We start from the raw sequence: 19,706 nt of genomic DNA, 5'->3' as shown, positions 1-19,706 counted from the left end.
ATAACTTTCAGCTTAACAAATAAAAAAAATATGTGTAAAAAATGCACTATTTCTCCTTGTACGGAATTCAGTAAATTACGTTATTAATGAACAAAATCAATAAAATATTTATTAAATTTGGAAAAAACATACCTGAAGCTTCAATTTCCATCATTAAAACGAGACATATAACTTCAAATAAGTTCACTTTACTTTTTTGAAGATTTGCTGCTTGCCGAACGCCGAGCGAGATATTTGTAGTGTGATAAGCAATGAACTTTTGACTGCCAATACAGCGGTAGCGCACGCGACGAAAAAGCGCGAGAGGGGGTGAAGTGAATACTCTATTGTGTTATCTTTATATTTTATTCATTATTAAAATCAATTAATGCATTTTACAAAATTGACTTTTGGCCGCCTAGATTATCAAAATACCGGTATGTGCGATGGCAAAACATAAACCATTATTATAAATGCATTAATCCAAGCTTCATCCCTCCAATCTCCCCAGCCGCAACCACAAGGCGAAACACGGTTATTTATACCCGTTTTCGGCTTGGACATATACGCCTGACCCACAGCAACCTCTTTCAAAACAACAATCCCACGATTGTCAATTCTGCAACGAAGAGATACTGCAGGAATCGGCCACACAATCCTTATGGACAAGCGCTGCTATTTTTCGCTGTGTCAAGACCTAAAGAGTCGCCTCCTAGACAGAAAAACAAAGATTTCACTGTATCGCTCAATTATAATTTCCATCTTGCTATACAGTAGTGAAACATGGACACTCAGAGATGTAGATAAACAGAAGCTGCTGATTTTCGAGAGGAGAGTTCTACGAAAAATTTTTAGCGCGATTTTCGATAAAGGCGAGAGGCAGAAACGCTACAGGGCGGGTCGATTTAAAAATCGCTCATTGCTCTGTGAAAATCGTTTTCAAAATAAAAAACTTTACCAAAGGAACTGTACCTCTAAAACGAATTCTGATGTCCCCCAATTTGGGTCGAACGAAAAATCCCACTTTGACCCATTTAGAGTGCTCCAATCGAGTCCAAATGTATGACCGACCCCCCCTAACTTTGGACGGCCGATTCACCCATGCCAGTGGCACACCCCCTAGAACTCTCCTGGGGGGTTCCCCATACAATCATTTCAAAATATCACAATTTTTGGCCTTTACAAGAGAAAAGAAACTAAAAAGTTCGACCCAAATGGGGTACATCAGAGTTCATCTTAGAGGTATGGTTCCTTCGGCAAAGTTTCTTATTTTGATCCCTACAATATGATTTTCACAGAGAAATGGGCGATTTTTTTGCCTCCCCACAAATCGACCCGGCCTAATGCGCACCCATCTGTGATAACCACAATCATGATCAACAGATTGAGATGGGCAGGTCACATATTGCGGGCTAACACGGATTACTCACCTCAACAAATACTATTCGGTAAATGCCACAGACAGAGAAAAAGGGGCCGCCCGCCGCTTAGATGGATTGGCGGTGTAGAAGAAGACGCAGACTTATTGAGATTTCGGGCATGGAGGACACAGACACGAAACCGAGACAACTGGAGGCATATAGTATGCCACAGCAGGCGAAGACCCGACCAGGGTTGTCCAGCCAACAATGATGATGATGATCTTGTTTTGAACCACATTTTTTTCATATATTTTGTTTTTTTAATTTGGAAAATGCAATTTTTTTCTGGTTTTCTGTATTTTTAAAGACGTTTTTTCTATTGTAGAAAAAACATTTTGCCAAAAAAAAAAAAAAATATTTTGAAAAGCCCTAAAAACTCGATTTTTATAAGCATATTGTGTTTGTAAAGGGCTCGACGGTTGCTTTTTCAAGATACATTTCACTAGTTGATTCTTATGTGCAAAGTAGCAATTTTTCCCAACAACTTAAAGTTAACAAAAATTCTAAAGTACTGCCTCTTGGAGAAAATGTAGCAATCAGAGAGTCTTTAACTAAAAGTGTCGTCAATACAAATCGCACAGCAAAATTATGGCAAAAAACATCATTCAGGGCGGAAAAACAATTTCTAGGGTGATCTAATTTTTTTTATTTTTTTTTTTTTTTTTGTGAAACCTTTTTTCAAGCTTTGTTTCCGCCGCCGTAGGTCTATTCTACAACATTTCCAACAAGAAACATAAAATGAAAATATGAGGTAAGTCCATATGTTCGTGCGTTTTTTAAAGGTGGTTTTAAAATTAATAAAAAAGATGTTTTAAGTATTTATTAATCAATAATATATTTTCCTTCATTATTTACAATGTCTTCCCAACGTTTAGGCAAATTTTTAATTCCCTGCTCAAAAAATTGTTTGTCCTTGGAGTCAAAATACGCTTCGATATCCTTTTTTATAGCTTCTTTTGAGGAATAGTTCTTGTTACTCATATGGGATTGAAGTCCACGGAAAACGTGATAATCACAAGGTGCAATATCCGGAGAGTATGGAGGATGCGGCATTAGCTCCCATCCGAGCTCGTTTAGCTTGCCTAATGTTTGCCTTGCGGTATGAAGTCTTGCGTTGTCGTGGCGAAACAAAACTTTGCGTCTATTCGCTAAAGACGGTCGATTTTTGTTTAGTGCCTCATGCAGGTTTGATAGCTGATGTGAATAATAATCAGCACTTATCGTCTGGCTTGGTTCCAGAAGTTCATAATAAACAATACCGGCCATATCCCACCAAATAGACAGGCGAATCTTCTTGCGGTGAAGGCCATGGTGTTTCGTCTTTATCTAACCATTGGCTTTTGCGAACAGGATTATTGTAAAGGACCCATTTTTCATCACCAGTAACGAGACGGTTCAAGAAGCTTTCATTTTCAAGCCGTTGCAGCAGCTGAGAACACACATTCACTCTCTGCTGAAGGTTGGCTGTCAAATTTGGGTAAAATACGCACGAACTTATGGAATGACCTGATATCACCGTTGAATACATGCAGTAATTTTTTTTCTCCTTTTTTTTTTTTGTTTTGAATTATTTCCACAAAAGTAAAAGTCAATTTTAATTTTTGCTTGCCAACTGTGATGATGATATATTTATGTATTCCATATAATACATTACAGTTACGTATAGATTTTTTCTTTTATTAGATAAACATAAATTTTATGTACGCAGACATATTCGAGTACTTCAACATTTTCAACACATAAAACACACAGGAATTTTAAATAACATAAACTAATAGAAATATTAAAATACCGAAGCAGCGAGGCTTCCATGAAGGACAAAGTTCAACTGATAGGCATTTTACAAAGCATAAGCGCGTCGCATTATCAGATCAAAAAACATGTCATTGTCGATGGATGCGCTGATGGTGGCGTAGTAGTTCTCAAACTCCTCTTTGGTAATCTGCAAAGATAAAGAAGAAAACATAAAAAGGAGGTTAGTTGTAAGGCATTTTAATTTATTTTTTTTATTCAAAATTTCACGCGAAAGCTTTTATAAGCTCATTGCCCATGGAGTCAAAATGGCAAAAATGCCGTTATTCGTTAATTTTTAGTAAAAAGTTTATGCAGATCCGTATTCTTTAATCTCTTCTTTTAATTTACTTTCACAAATGTCAAAAAAATTATAGCTTAACTTTATTAAAAAAAAATATTTTGACTATTTTTTATTTTTTTATTTTTTCCGTGTTCACTCCTCTCGGAAGCATAGGGCCTCAACAACTTCCTAGGCAAAGTAAAAAAAACTTTTTAAATATCTTAACCACTTTAACTTTAACCATTCACCATTTTAAAAGGTTATGTCTCCATAAATCGATAGAAAATTAAATTTTAGGAAGCTAGCTGGAAGCTCAAGTCGTTAGCAATGATAGTCTGGCCAGACCTGGGTGCCCAACAGAGCGTTAATTGGTGTAACGCTGATGCAGAGGCTGACAATTAACATTTCGTAGGACATCGCCATGTTGAAAATGCCAGTTGCTAGGCGTTGAAAACATATAAAAATGCATACTTCGTCAGTGCAAGGCAAAGTGGTAGAAAGGTATTTTAAAGCTATGTAACAGGTTTGAGGAATTGCCAGCGCTGCACAACCAAACTACACTCACATCTCCTCCATCACTCATTTAGCGCATTTTCACTATTGCGCGCGGAAAACCACATTGAGCCGTTAATCGCTTAAAGGGGGAGCCTGCTTTATAGGCGTCAAAAAATCGATTTTTGTTTTTTTGCAGAAATGTCTTCCCAAACTAGCCAAGAATGTGTCTTCAAAATTTCAGAAGCAAATTCAAAATATTTTCGGAGTTACAGAAGAAAGTGTGAGCAAGCGTCGAGCAGGTTACGAGCGGATTTTTTATATACAAAAACTTTGGAGCGCGATTTCTCGGTTTTTTATTTTTACGATTTTTCCCAATTGGCGGGAAAGATAGGGAAAAAGTTAAACATTCTATCGAAACGAGATAACATTGATTGTATTCGCAATTAAATTCTCTTCTAGTTGAACCTAAAAAACCTTAAGAAAGTTATGATTAACCCACTTTTTAAACAATCTAAAGTGAATTTGTTTTTCCAAAAAAATTAATTTTTTTTTAATTAGCGAAAAATTGTTGAATTTCTCACTTTTTTTTTAAATTTTCTTGGTTTACCTAAAAGCTCTACTATACTAAAATAAAATTTTGTTTGGGTTTTTGGTTTCAGATGAAAATTGCGACCTGCATCTTTCCCGCCGCACGACACATGCACACTCGAGGCGCCTCGGCAAAACGCTTATACCAGGCATAATATGACATATATTTTAATGAAAAAATTTGAGAAGACTGTTGAAATATATAACAATAAAACCAGAAAGTTTCGTTTTAATCGAATATTTCTTTCCTTCCCAAAAAAATCCACGGAAGAATCGATTTTTTGAAGCCTTAATTTAATTAATTAATCCCCCTTAAATTAATTTTCATTTCATTTAATTTCTTAAATCAACTAAAATCCCCCAATAATTATATTCTCACTTTAGAGTAAACAGTGTAAACCAAACCAACCAGCAACTCACCTTGCCATCCAAATTTCCGCGCCCACCTTCAAAATTATTCAAAAATTCCGTCAATATTTCATCTTCACTCAATTCGCCACTTTTAAATTTCGGATGTTCCTTCACCGAGTAGACATTCTTCAAGTCATCCACAGTTATAACTCCATCACCGGTTTGGTCCATCTTAGCGAATGCTTGATCGATGATGTCTAGACGACATTGTGGCATTGGTGGCTATGGGAAACGAAGGGTCATTCATTACATAAATGCATTTCATAAGTAGATATTTAAAAGATAGATAGATAAAGAAAAATAAATTAAGTGAAAATAAGTTTTGCAAGTTGTAAATCGCAAACTCACCCGCAATTTCAGCAAAAACTCAGTCATATTAATGGAACCGCTGCCATCTTCATCGAAACTAATTTAACAAAAAGTAATGCATTTTGATTACACTTTTCAGCTGCAATGTGCATAAGTGTGTGTGTGTGTGTGTGCATGTGTATGTTGTGCACTCACCTCTTGAACATCTCCTTAATTTCCTCATCGGTCACATCTAAACCCGTCTCACGTAAGCCATTAGTGAACTCCTCCTCATTCAATGCTTTGCTACCATCGTCGTCCATATTGCGAAACGTTCTAAATGCATAGCAGAGTACATACATTAGGGTAGGTGATATAATTTCGTTTAAGAGCTGCTTGCTAAGTGCCTTTTTTTTTTGCTCCCAATTTAGTTTTGTATGTAAAGGTAACTGGTTATATTAACTGTCGCCACTTACCTGCCCAAACCGAGTATACCAGTTGCACCACGACTCAGACATAGCAAACGTAATTTGGTAATTGGATCTTTCTCTTCGCCATTTGCCAATTCTCGCATCGACTTGTTTACCAAATTGGCTTCCAACGAGTAAAGGTCTTCATTGCACAACTGGCATAGGGAAAAAAATTTAATAATTAGCATGCGAAGTTTTCGAAACGAAGAATGAAAAAACTCATGGCATTTCTTTGATGTTTATGATAAATGAGAAATCGTCAGTTTCTAATTAAGAAACGAGGGTGTTAAAAATTTCTTCGCACATAATTACTAAAAACAGCAGATGAGTGTTTTGGAGAAAATTAGAGGAAAATAGTTCGCACTATTTAAGGGCCAATGGTTGGTGTAAAAATTTGCATCAATTGCATGAAAGCTTTACAATAATTGGCCTTTGAAAATTACACTGTACAACAAAATCCAATTACAACATGCCAAGGTTTCGACAACGAAATACGGCGAAGGAGGCCCAGGAATAATAACTAGCCTACTCTGATTTTAAAGTTTGCATCTGAAGTTTTCTAAAGCGGGCCCAAGTAAATTCCTTCTTAGAATGAACTGGCCTTCAAGACCCTTACACAGCAGGCATCAAAAGTATTCAACAATTTAATGAGGAATTCTGCAATAATAATTTATTTAATACAGTTAGTAACCTCTACCTTCTACACATTTGGGTTTTTTTGTCCCTTTCAGGCAAACTTAAACAAAAAGGTGCGGATGCGCTAGTTGGATTCTGGAAGAATTTCCATTTCAATTCAACCGGGCTATTCGGGTCATGTTCTTCGATTTCAATGTAACGGAAATATGTTGCTCTCTGGTCAAAATTATGAGACACGTATTTTTCTGTTCGCCCGAAAAAAAATTTTTTCAAGCTTTATCGGCAATTTTGTATTTCGGCTCAAAATCGATTTTTTTTAATAATATAAAAAAAAATTGCTTTTAAATGCTCATAACTTAGTCAAAAATGAACCGATTTTAATAATTCTGGGTTTAAAATGATCGTCATTACTAACACGAGCGATTTCATGTAGAAATAGTTGCAAAAAATTAGTTGAAAATGTTTTATTTTGCAAAAAACAAAAAGTGCTAAACAGGGTTTTTACTCAAAAATTCATTACTCAAAACCAACTCATTTTAGCTACTAGGTATTCAGCTAAATTAAAGTTTAAGATGTCCTTTTGATTTGGGAAAAGTTATAAAAAAAAAATACACTTTTTGAAATATTGAATTTCGAAAAAATTTCAATTTTTTTTCGTTTTTGCTAAATAAAAAATTTGCAACTACTTCTTTGCAATTGGTTCTACATGAAATCGCTCGTGTAAGTAATTACGATCATTTTGAACCCAGAATTATTAAAATCGGTTCATTTTTGACTAAGTTATGCCGATAACTCTTGAAAAAAAATTTTTTCGGGCGAACAAAAAAATACGTGTCTCATTATTTTGACCAGAGAGCAACATATTTCCGTTACATCGAAATCGAAGAACATGACCCGAGTAGCCCGGTTGAATTGAAATGGAAAGCATCAGAAGTCATACTATGTAGTGTAGGAGAGACCAATTTGGTACCAGTTGCAAAGTGAGCCATAAATAAATAATATGGCTTCTATTTATCTTACACGACATTAGAAACCTCTAGAGTTTTAGGTAAACAAATAAAACCTAACAAAAACAAAATTGAAAGCGTTCATTGGAATTTTGTAGAGTCGGAGAGAATACGACGCAACAAGTTTTAAACTTTCATATTCGTTCCCCCGACAGTCGGTTTTACGTTGCCGGAAGGACCCGGATTTATATATGGCCAAGGAGTGTCACTTCAGCAGCATTCCCCATATATGTATGGGGAATGTTTATGCTGCTACAACAACAACAAATTTTCATATTTATGAAATATGCAAAATTTCTTTGCAAACATCATAAATATAAATGATTTTACCGAAATTGAGAGATTTATTCTAACTTACTTACTTACTTACTTAGGTGGCCATAACAACCCGTTACCGAGTTACGGGCGACGAGATTTATTCGCTTTGATAAAAAAAGTCAGAGACGTCAACGTCTACAAAGCGATAAATTTGCTTCAGTATCAGCAATATGGGGCAGTTTTATTGAAAATAATATGAAATGCTTGAAACCATGGCCAAATACTACAATTAACGAACGACTCTTGTCAAAAAAAAAAAAAAACACAAAAACCAGATGCAGATTTAAGCAATATTTGCCGAATAAACCCGACAAATTTGAACACTAGGCCCTGAACCCTTTCTAGGTGTCAATTTCGCATCGCTCAACTATGGATTGGCGACTTCATGAGGTCTACCCACAGTTGTCGTCGTTGGTCTGAGTTGAACTCGTGCAGAGTAGCCAAGTGCTTTGTGAAAGAACCAAACAGGAAATTAGCGACCTTTCTCCTAAAACTCAGCAGGAAGGACCTGAGAGTACTGGTGGGTGTAGTCACAGGGCACAACGCCTGTGGTCTGACAGCCCGATATGCCTATCCTGGCTTGTGAACGACGACACTGCAGAGCATTTTTTCTGAAGCTGTCCTGCATTTTCCAGAATTAGACTTAGGATATTGGGTTGCGATATACTTAGTATGAATAAAGTGCATACTCTTCCTCTTCCGGATCTGTTAAAATTCATCAATGAATCCAAGAGGTTTGTGGAGGAGTGACCTCAAACTAATTTATTCGCTTTACCATCCCCTCTTTACCTTTCCTATCTCTATTCTTTCTACTGATATCTATCCGGGTGTAGTACAATGGTCTTGGACTTGTCCAACCCCCCACAAATCTAATTTAATATAGGGTGGGCCATGTAAAATTTGCTTTTTGAATCGGCTAAAAAAAAAAACTAAACAATATTTTTTTAAACTTTTGTTTTTATTTTGAAGATTGAACATTGTCATTTATGAATGAAAAATAATATCGTTCAAATAACTGCCACGACTGGCTTTACAGTAGGCAATGCCATCAACCCAATTTTTAAGCACATTTTCGATTGTTTGGGCTCAAATTTCATTAATGGCAACTTCGATTTCGTGTTTTAAAGCATCAATCGTCTCTGGATGGTTCGCATAGCATTTGTCCTTAACGGCTCCCCACAAAAAATAGCCCAACGGGCTTAAATCACAGCTCCGAGGCGGCCAATTGATTTCGGAATTTCGGCTGACTACTCGGTTTTCAAACGGTAGCCAAAAGTTCGAGTGTAACTTTGGCAGTGTGACAAGTTGCACCGTCCTGTTGAAACCAAATGTCGTCCATGTCATCCTCTTCAATTTTTGGAAACAACTCGTTGAGCATGTACTGTAACCGCGGCTCCTCGCTCATTTTCGAAAAAAAATGACCCGATGATACCGCCAGACCAAAAACCGCACCAAACAGTAACTCGTTGTGGATGCTTTTGCTTCTCTACAGTAACGTGTGGATTTTCTGAGCCCCAAATCCGACAATTTTGCTTATTGACGTAGCCACCGATGTAAAAATCAGAAAAGAAGAAGAAGACTTAGCACCTTGGAAATAGGTTTTCAATATTTCCTAATTTTGTTCAAGCGTATAGCGTCCCATTTCGTAAATGTCAAACCTTTAAGTAAATTATGAACACATTCGACATGTCATTTGTGTTACTATATGGCCCACCCTGTATGTACAACGAATTAGATTTGATTTCATGACCTTCTTAGCAGAAGAATTAGTTGAAATGTTGAATTTTTCATGTTTTTGAGAGGATTTTTTTATTTTTCCGTACTCTAGCGAACGTTTTGCAGATTCTGACTTCTTGTACCTGAAAACTCCCAAAATTGAAAATTATTTGCATTTATATTAATTTTCGTTAATTTAAATATTTCTCCGCGGGTAGTGACTTAAAATTTGCAAAAAAAAAAACTATGCTGGAAATCACCAGCCAGTAAAAACCGAAAAATTACAATACTTGTACATAATCGAGACTTTCAGAAAAACTTGGTCGCCTCAATGGCTCGAAAAAAAAAATTGTTTTTAATTCCTACAAAGTAATTATAAACACACCTGTCGACAAAAGAAATCTTGACATATAATTTTTTAAATCTAATTTGGACTAACTTTCAATGAAAATAAATGTAGTTCGTTCTTTAAGGGTTAGGAGTGAGTAGTCAGAATTTTCAGAAAATTGAATTGTTTTGCGTTTTCTTAAATTATAACATCTTTAAAATATTGTGCGAAAATTTGAGGTAAATCCGATAAATACTTTTCGAGCTATTCAACACTTAACGATGGGCGCTCGGGCGCTCCGGAGCGTTCGTATGTTGAAAAAATGGATGCTGCACTTATGAAAGTGGCAGATAAGCGCGCTAACGATAACACTCGAGAAGGTAGAATACTACGTAAGCAACAGCAAATCGATATTTTGGTAGCTGCTATGACGGCTGAAGAAGTATTATATGGCCCAGGAATAGATGACAGAGTGTAAGTAATTTAAGGGGGAAACCGGTTTAGATCACTCAAAAAATCGATTTTTTATTGCATAAATCGTTAGTACAACTACTCAAGAATATGTGGTAAAAATTTTAAAGCGAAATTCGCATTATTCCCGATTCTGTGAGCACTTAAGTGACTGCCCGTCGGTTCCGCACCGTAGCGCGCGTTAGTTAGAACGACGTTTTTCTCTCGCATCTACTTTTTTTCAACTGGTGGGCATTCTAGCTGAAAAAATTATCGACCAATCGTTCTAAACTTTAAGGGGATTTTTTCTTTATTCAATTCTGATGTATATGAACCTAATTCTGGGATTATATTAGTATTTAAAATATGGGGTTTTAACAAAATAGGTGGAAAAATGTTGTATAAAAAACTAAATACTTTGTGTTCAAGCGCCTCAAAAGCATGCAATTTTCAATATTTTTTTACCACGATTAGGTTCATATTCTTGGGAAATATTTGTTAATAAAAACAAAAAGAAATTGCTGTTGATTTCAGAGAAAATTTGCAACTTCAGGAACTCCCAGCAGCAAAACATTCGAATAGCGATCGTCCATGGACAGCACGCTCTATCGCCACTATCTCCCGCGGAAATAGCTTCAAAAAAATTTAAAAGTGTACCTAAAAATATAAATAAAATATACTCTAAACTTAAACAATTTCTGATTATTCCTTCTTTGTTCAAAAAATTCTCGAAAAACACTAACAATTTTGGACTCCTGAACCGGTTTTCCCCCTTAATAATTCGTATAGCTCTACATAAATCGATTGCAAAACTTTAAATCCTTTTTCTCAAAACTATATTTTTTGAACTGGTGATCACTGTAACTTAAAAACCGCTTGGTAGATTTCAATAAAATTTATACTTTTGAAAAATTTATTGTAAAATATCGTGTCTGATCGAAGGATCTGTTTTTAAATTTTTTTAAGCAATTAATTGTCGCTTTTTTCTCCAAAATCTGAAAAATATTTCCTGGGGCCGCATTATTGTTAATTTTGAACAAAAAAAAAAACAAAAAAGCTTCAATCAGGCACAAGATTTCCTATTAATAAAACTAATTTCTCTTGTCCGATTGATTTTAGATGAATCTCCAAGGACTTGTGATGATCACCACAAAGGACTTCTGGAGAAATGGGTTCCACACAAACAGCGATAAGTTTTACAATTATTAATTTTTTTCTTGAAATTTTACTGAATTCAAGTCGAAATGTGATGTGTTAATGCTATGTTTTTATTTTTGTAAAATAAAACAATTGTCTAGCAAAAAAAAATTATTAAAAATCATCAATTTTTCGAGCCTCTGACTACAGCTAAGCCCGTAAAAAAACCCTCTGTGATTATGAATTTTGACATTTAATTTTTTAAATTTCATTTGAACTAACTTTCAATGAAAATACAGTTCGTTCTTTGAGAAAAATTATTGTTCGTTCTTAACCCTTTGGGGACGCGTCCGCTCGACGAGCGAGCGTCGCTGAGGACGAGAGGTATTCGAGTGCGCAATAAAGAAAATACTAAGGCTTTATTTAACACAAAAAACATTTTTCATAAAATCAAAAAATAAATATTAACAAACTGCTACCACTGCTAATGTTGAAGCGCCTGGGTGGATTGCTTATTGCACGGCTTTTACTTCCACTTGACGAAATAATGCCGTCAACTTTCGTCATAACAGATTCAAGGCAATATTTTTCAGACCTCTCACTATCTAATAAATCATTTCTAGGATAAAACGTCTCCATACATAAAAATGAAATAATGTTCGTTTGTACGCATTTTTTTGGGCCGATACGAGGCCAATTTTATTCGTTCTTTTTTCATAATATAGGGATCCACTAGGGGAAGGTTTTTAGGAAAAAACATTTTTTTTAAATAATATATTTTCTTCATATAAAAAAAGAAAAAATCAAAATATTGTACAAATTGTGTTTTTAGTGAAAATTGCCGCAGAACTTGCTCGATTCTTAGATTAAGTTTCGAATTAACGTTCATTTTATGTGTACAACTTTTTTGGAATATACGAATTTTTCGTTATTGTGAAACAATTTGTGTCGTGTTGCTAAGTTGCAAATTTTTTTCGACGGAGAGTAAACATAAACACAGAGGTTTGTACGCTCTTTATGAAGAGAAATGATTTGTGTTTTGTGTGCAGTTCATTTGTGAGAGCAACAAGTGTGTTGACCAAGGATAATAGATTTACCAAGGTTTGCCAGACAAGAAACAGTTATTCGGCTCTCAGAGAATTTGACAAAAGTTGCTTTTGGGTTTACTTTAAACGAGATGTGCATTTTGTAAGAATAAAGGAAATGTTCAAACGGTTTGTTTACGAATACTGCACACCAGAGCACACCACTTTATACCTTTCCCCATGTGATGTGGCAGAAAAAATTTGTTTTTTTTTGTTGTTTTTGCAGTTTCAAGCAGACCTGGTAAATCTATAGGCCTTGTGTGTTGACAGTTTTCTTTGGGTATTCACATCGATAAGATTACAATAGAATACATTGTTCCCGGATTGATACGAATTGAAAAAAATAACATTACATTTTCGGAATGGCAGATTTAAATAAAGTTGTGGATTTATTTACCGACGAGGATGAGCACATGAATACACAAAATTCAGATAACTCCAACGATATGAGCGTGTTTGAAGACATGGGATTTCAGATCGATGAGGACAATGTGATTGTTGTTTCAGATGAAAATTCAACGAACAACGAGTCAAAGACGGAAATTGTTCATCATGAGACGAAAACACAATCCGAGGTTCTCAATAGAGAACTGGAGCGAGAATACCGTTATGATTATAATGAACTAAACACATTTACAACATCAAATTTAACGATTTTGAATGACCAACAGCAACATGTTTATGATACAATCATGAACAATGTTAGCCACGGAACTGGTGGATTGTTTTCCTTGGATGCTCCTGGGGGAACAGGAAAGACCTTTTTGATTTCATTGATATTAGCAACAATTCGATCCGATAATAACGTTGCATTGGCACTCGCTTCTTCCGGAATGGCGGCTACATTACTGGAAGGCGGTCGCACAGCACATTCTGCATTAAAGTTGCCTTTGAATATGCGGGTAAATGAAACACCAACATGTAATATTTCGAAAACATCTGGAATGGCAAAAGTTTTTAAAGTATGTAAGCTCATCGTATGGGACGAGTGTACTTTGGCACACAAGAAACCATTGGAAGCACTTGATAGAACTTTGAAACATCTACGAGGAAGCTAGACAGTCTTTGGAGGTGCCATGATTTTATTGGCTGGAGATTTCAGGCAAACATTACCTGTGATCCCAAAATCTACGGCTGCGGATGAAATCAATGCATGCTTAAAATCATCGTATTTATGGAGACATGTAAACACGCTTACACTTGCTACAAACGTACGTATTCAACTACAGAACGATCGGTCAGCAGCTGAATTTTCACACCAATTGCTGAAAATCGGAAATGGCCAAACGTCTGTCGATCCAACAGGAATGATTACATTGCCTAACAATTTCTGCACTTTTGCACAGTCTAAAGAGGCATTGATACAGAGTGTATTTCCAAACATAGTTCAATATTACAAAAACCATGATTGGCTCAGCGAAAGAGCAATTTTAGCTGGGAAAAATAAGGACGTCAATGATATAAATGCAGCTATTTTGGATGAAATACCTGGTGACATAGTTGCATATAAGTCAATGGACACTATTAGTGATCAAGATGATGTCGTAAATTATCCAACTGAATTCTTAAACTCACTCGATTTGCCAGGCCTACCACCTCATAATTTACGATCAAAAATTGGAGCACCGATTATTATGCTGCGCAACATTAATGTGCCACGACTTTGCGAGAACTTCACGGATTCCGACGGATTTACCAATCGATTTCAAACATTTGCAGTTCCCTATTCGCATTGCATTCGCTATGACAATTAATAAGGCGCAAGGACAGTCTCTACAAATGTGCGGTATTAATTTAGAATACCCAATTTTTTCTCATGGACAATTGTATGTATGTAGCTTGCTCACGAGTAAGCAAACCATCGTCATTATTCATTTGCGCGAAAGATGGAAAATCCAAAAACGTTGTCTACCAAAAAGTGTTACAATAAAATTCGAATAAAATTGTATCAAAGAATTTTCTCTGTTTCGTATTAATTGTATTCTCTTTCAGCAAATAATTGAATTTATCGCCTAGCGAAGCGGGCGAGGGTACGCTAGTAAAATATATAAAAAGCCTGATGGTTCCTCAGACACTGAGAGACTGAATCGAAGAACTAAAATTCGTTCTGACTTTACCGACATCTCACATCGTAAGTTTACATTATGAAGAAGATAAGTCTTCATTGCTAATGTCCGCTAATGACTTTGAATGAAAACGTGACTCTTTTACTATACCTATGCGTACCTTGCAGGAACGAACTAATTTGGGCGGTTATATGCCGACACTCGTCCCCAAAGGGTTAAACAAGCGTATGAGTCAAAGTCATGGGATCTTGTCGATGGCTGTGTGGTAATTTTATCGTCGAAATAAAGAGGAAAAACGATTTAAACTTTTTAATTTCGCTAAAAAATAAAATAATAAATAAATAAATAAAAAAATAATAAAAAAATTTACATGAAAAATAAATTATAATTCTTTGCATGCATATCTTAGTCAGTGGGAAGGCACATCTTAACTACTTAAATTCCGAACAAAAGGTATATTATATACATACATATGTACATATATACGAGGGTGGATTGATTAGTCTTTAGAATTGGGACATCTATCGGTTATTAATTTACTTAATTATTGTGATCGTTAAAAGTGAACTGTCAAAATTTCATAACATATGGTCAAACGGTACTTTTTTGAGAATTATTTTTGCAAAACACTATTGTATTTTTATTAAAAATGGAAAAAAGTGAACTTCGTGCTGTTATAAAGTACTTTCATTTGAATGGATTAAACCAGAAACAAATTATTGAGGAGTTGCAGACAGTATTAGGGGAACATGCACCCTCAAATGCAACAGTTTGCAATTGGGTAGACGAGTTTAAACGTGGCCCCAAAGATGAGCCACGCTCTGGGAGGCCAAAAGAGGTAACGACTCCAGAAATGGTGGAAAAATTGTACAAAATTGTCACACAAGATCGAAGAATTAAATTGAGAGAGATTGCTGACATTGTGAACATTAGTTATGAACGTGTGCATAACATAATACATGATGTATTGGGTATGAAAAAGCTTTCAGCAAGATGGGTGCCGCGTTTGCTAACTCCTCTGCAAAAAACGAACCGAATGTCGACTTCAAAAGTTGGTTTAGACATGTTTAACAGAAATCCATCGGCATTTTGCGTCGTTTCATAACGATGGATCAAACGTGGATGCACCACTATACACCAGAGTCTAAAGAACAGTCCAAACAATGGGTAGAACGTGGCTCAAGTGCTCCAAAGAAAGCAAAGGTCGTTGCATCAGCTGGTAAGGTTATGGCATCAATTTTTTGGGATACACAAGGTATAATTTTCATAGATTATCTTGAAAAGGGTAAAACCATCACAGCTGAATATTATTCATCTTTGTTGGAACATTGGACCAAAATATTAAGCAAAAACAGCCACATTTGAAGAAGAAGAAAATTCTCTTTCATCATGATAACGCTCCTTCACATTCATCTTGGAAAACACAGGAAAAAATAAATGAGTTAGGCTATGAACTGCTCCCTCATCCGCCATATTCGCCAGATTTAGCTCCCAGTGACTTTTTCCTTACTCCAAATATGAAAAAATGGCTGGGTGGAAAAAGATTTGTGTCAAATAGTGAAGTTATAGCTGAAACAATTGCTTATTTCGAAGGTTTTGAAAAAACTTACTTTAGAGAAGGAATAAATATGTTAGAAAAGCGTTGGAAAAAATGTATTGACGTAAAAGGAGATTATGTTGAAAAATAAATAAATTTTTTGTTAAAAAACCAATGTCTAGTTTTTCATTCTAAAGACTTATCAATCCACCCTCGTACAAGCATCTTGCTAAACAAGATCACTTTGCGGTTGCAGAAGTGCAAATAAAAAAAATTTACTAAAGTTAGTAAACTGAAAGTCAAACAAATGAGTCAAGAAAACTGCGAAATAACAACAACTAAAAAAATAATTTAAGCCCAAAGTAATGTTGAAGCAGTAAGAAAATTAATGGCCCACAATATGTGTATGATTCACCAAAAAGTAGGTGAGTAAGCGAAAACAAAAACAAAGAAAAAACACAACAAACTAAAAATAACACTAACAATAACAACTGAAAAGCCGCAAATAATTACAGTGAGCCATAGTTGTCGGACAAGATACGAGTACGTGCATATATTTGGATCTGGATTGTGGTCAAAAGTATGTACATATATATCAACATTTCCTGCTTCATATTAAATATATTCATACGCGTACATATGCACGTATTTATGTATGTATGGTAATATATATGCCTGATCATATATCATGCGAAAAGTGTTTGAAACGTGAGAAACAAATAAATATTTCATTTAGCCAGTGGGGTCGTTAAAAATTTAACTGCCACTTCTGGCGGTCACTGCTCCGAGCGTTGAAAAACAGACACTGCGATATGATTCCCACGATTTTTTTTTTCTTCTGTAATTCCATTTTCACTCTGCACTCGTCCATTATACTTACATCTGCTTCTTCTGACATTTTAGTGCCACGAATTTATCGATTTATTAGAATATTAAATTATATTCAATTCTCTACACTGACAGCCAAACAAAATTTCACACAAAGTCGTACTTATTCAGACCACAGCTGTTAAATGCCAAAGCCAAATAACCAGCAGTTTGATTTTTTACAAGTCTTTATGCAGATAGCAGAAAGCAAAACTTGTTACTCTGCCGGCTACAAGAGACAAACTAAAGTTGCAAGCGTTGAGTGGAAGCCAGTAAATGTGATTGCCGAAAGCGTTTAACGTCGGTCAGGGGCCCGCCAACGGTTGCGGCGTTACGCTGACATGTCTGTACGTAGCTTAAGCCCACGTATTCTACTATATATGCATATGTGTGTGTGTGCATGCACCTATGTTGCTTTTTTTTCTATTTGTATATGAATGTGCCGGCAAATTAACGAAAGTGCGGCAAAGCGTGTGGGCAAATCGCGTATCACTAGTTTTCATATCTGCCAGATACTTTAACGTGAATCAGCGTAGACAGACAAGTCAGCCATGTAGTCTAGTACACATATATATACACATATATGTATATATAATAAGTGAATAAATGCCCTTCAGGAAAACTCAAGCTCTTGCGATACAAGCTGCATAACTATTTTATATATTGGTAGTCGAAAAAGTCTTTTCGTATTTTGTCATAGATGTCGTTGGAGTCATCTATCTCCAGTGCTGCCAATCACATTGTGTCATATCATATGGTGTTAGAAAAGTGACATCTTAAGCTTTATTCAACCAAAAAAAAATCAAATTCGGGGAAGAAAAAAAGTTATAGCTGTTCAAAAACGAGTGAAAATAATGAAGAAATTCGCTATATTTTGAAATTTTTGTATAAAAAAGGGAAGAATGCCATGCAAGCCACCAATGAAATTTGTGAAGTTTACGGAGACGATGCCGTATCAGTTCGTGTAGCACAACAATGGTTCGCTCGCTTCCGTTCTGGAAATTTCGATGTGAAAGACGCACCTCGCTCCGGTCGACCTATCGTTGAAAAAGTCGATGAAATTGCCGAAAAGATTGACCAGGACCGTCACATAAGCTGCCACGACATCGCCAAGGCGCTAAACACTCATCATCAAACGGTTTTGAACCATTTAAAAAAGGCTGGTTACAAAAAGAAGCTCGATGTTTGGGTACCACATGAATTGTCTGTGAAAAATTTAATGGACCGAATTAACATCTGCGATTCTTTGCTGAAACGAAATGAAATCGCACCATTTCTGAAGCAAATGGTAATAGGAGACGAAAAGTGGATCAAATACGACAATAATATGCGAAAAAGATCATGGTGCAAGGGTGGTGAAGCTCAACAAATGGTCGCAAAGCCAGGATTGACGCCTCGAAAGGTTATGCTGTGTGTTTGGTGGGATTGGAAAGAAATCATCCACTATGAGCTGCTCCAGCCTGCTCGAACGATTGATGCTACATTTGACTGTCAACAACTGATCAGATTGAGGCAGGCAATCGAAAAAAAACGGCCAGAACTGATCAGCAGAGAGGGCGTCGTCTTCCATCAGGACAACGCTAGGCCACACACGTCTTGGATGACTCGGCAAAAACTGGGAGAGCTTGGCTGGGAAGTTTTGCTGCATCCACCATATAGCCCTGAACTTGCACCATTGGACTACTATGACTACCATCGGTCAATGCAGAACTCCCTTAATGAGGTAAAGTTGGCTTCAAGAGAAGCCTGAAAAAATTACTTGTCGCAGTTTTTCGCAGAGAAACCACAAAAGCTTTACACTGATGGAATAATGTCTGTAGAAGAAAAATGGCAAAAGGTGGTCCACCAAAATGGTACATATTTGGTTTAATAAAGTTCATTATAAATAGAAAAAAAATGAGTTGAAGTTTGATTAGAAATACGAAAAGACTTTTTCCACTACCATATATATAATTGGCGCGTACACTCTTTTTGGGTGTGTGGCCGAGCTCCTCATCCTATTTGTGGCGTATGTGTTGATGTTGTTCCACAAATGGAGGGGCCTACAGTTTCAAGCTGACTCCGAACGGCCGATATTTTTATGAGGAGCTTTTTCATGGCAGAAATACACTCGGAGGTTGCCATTGCCTGCCGAGAGCAACCGCTATTAGAAAAATGTTTTTCATAATTTTGGTGTTTCACCGAGAGTCGAACCTACGTTCTCTCTGTGAATTCCGAATGGTAGTCACGCACCAACCCATTCAGCTACGGCGGCCGCTGCATAACTCTTAGGTAACCAACAAAAAAACAAAAATAATGTATGCGGTTTCTAAAATTATCGATATTTTTCCTATTATACGAATAGTAATTAGATCCACCACAATGTGGATAAGTGCGAGGATCGTTTGATAATACTAAGTCTGTGCAAACATTTTTTTTTTTTTTCTGTGCAAACATAAAAACTAGTTATTTGTTTGGGGTCAACCTTTTTAATTATTTGACACAGTCTCCTTTTGGTTTTATACACATTGGCGAACGTTGTTCTAGTTGTTGATTCCTTCCGAATAACAGAATTTGTCCAAGTCTGAAAAAGAGCCATTCGTTTGTGATATCACCTCCTCGTTTCAATACTCATCAGATTTTATTACCGCTACCCTAGACTTTACAATACAGTTTAAGGTAAGGTTCCCCACGAGAAAAAAATGCGATTTCAAATCATTGGTCAAAGAGTATAAAACTGCGCTTTACACTGACGGATCTAAGATGAATTCCGACGTCGACGCCGGTGTATATACGAAAGGCTTCGAAACTTCTAAGCCTACTCGCCTGAGGAATTGAAATAACATTTTGCAAG

At 36.1% G+C, this 19,706-nt stretch overlaps 1 protein-coding gene across 1 annotated transcript; it reads right to left on the bottom strand.

The window, feature by feature from the left end:
• Window positions 1–2,992: 2,992 nt before the first annotated feature.
• Window positions 2,993–17,131, bottom strand: LOC128855577 (calcyphosin-like protein). Its single transcript, XM_054090587.1, has 6 exons — window positions 16,887–17,131; window positions 5,733–5,881; window positions 5,473–5,592; window positions 5,317–5,374; window positions 4,978–5,190; window positions 2,993–3,342 (listed from the first exon to the last, which is right to left on the bottom strand). The coding sequence occupies exons 1-6, from the start codon at window positions 16,902–16,904 to the stop codon at window positions 3,241–3,243; spliced, it is 660 nt and encodes a 219-aa protein (XP_053946562.1). The 5' UTR covers window positions 16,905–17,131; the 3' UTR covers window positions 2,993–3,240.
• Between the last annotated feature and the right edge of the window lie 2,575 nt (window positions 17,132–19,706).

The sequence above is a fragment of the Anastrepha ludens genome, chromosome 2 (genome assembly GCF_028408465.1).
Source record: "Anastrepha ludens isolate Willacy chromosome 2, idAnaLude1.1, whole genome shotgun sequence".
Lineage (NCBI taxonomy): Eukaryota > Metazoa > Arthropoda > Insecta > Diptera > Tephritidae > Anastrepha > Anastrepha ludens.
This window is presented reverse-complemented; position numbering and strand designations above follow the sequence as displayed.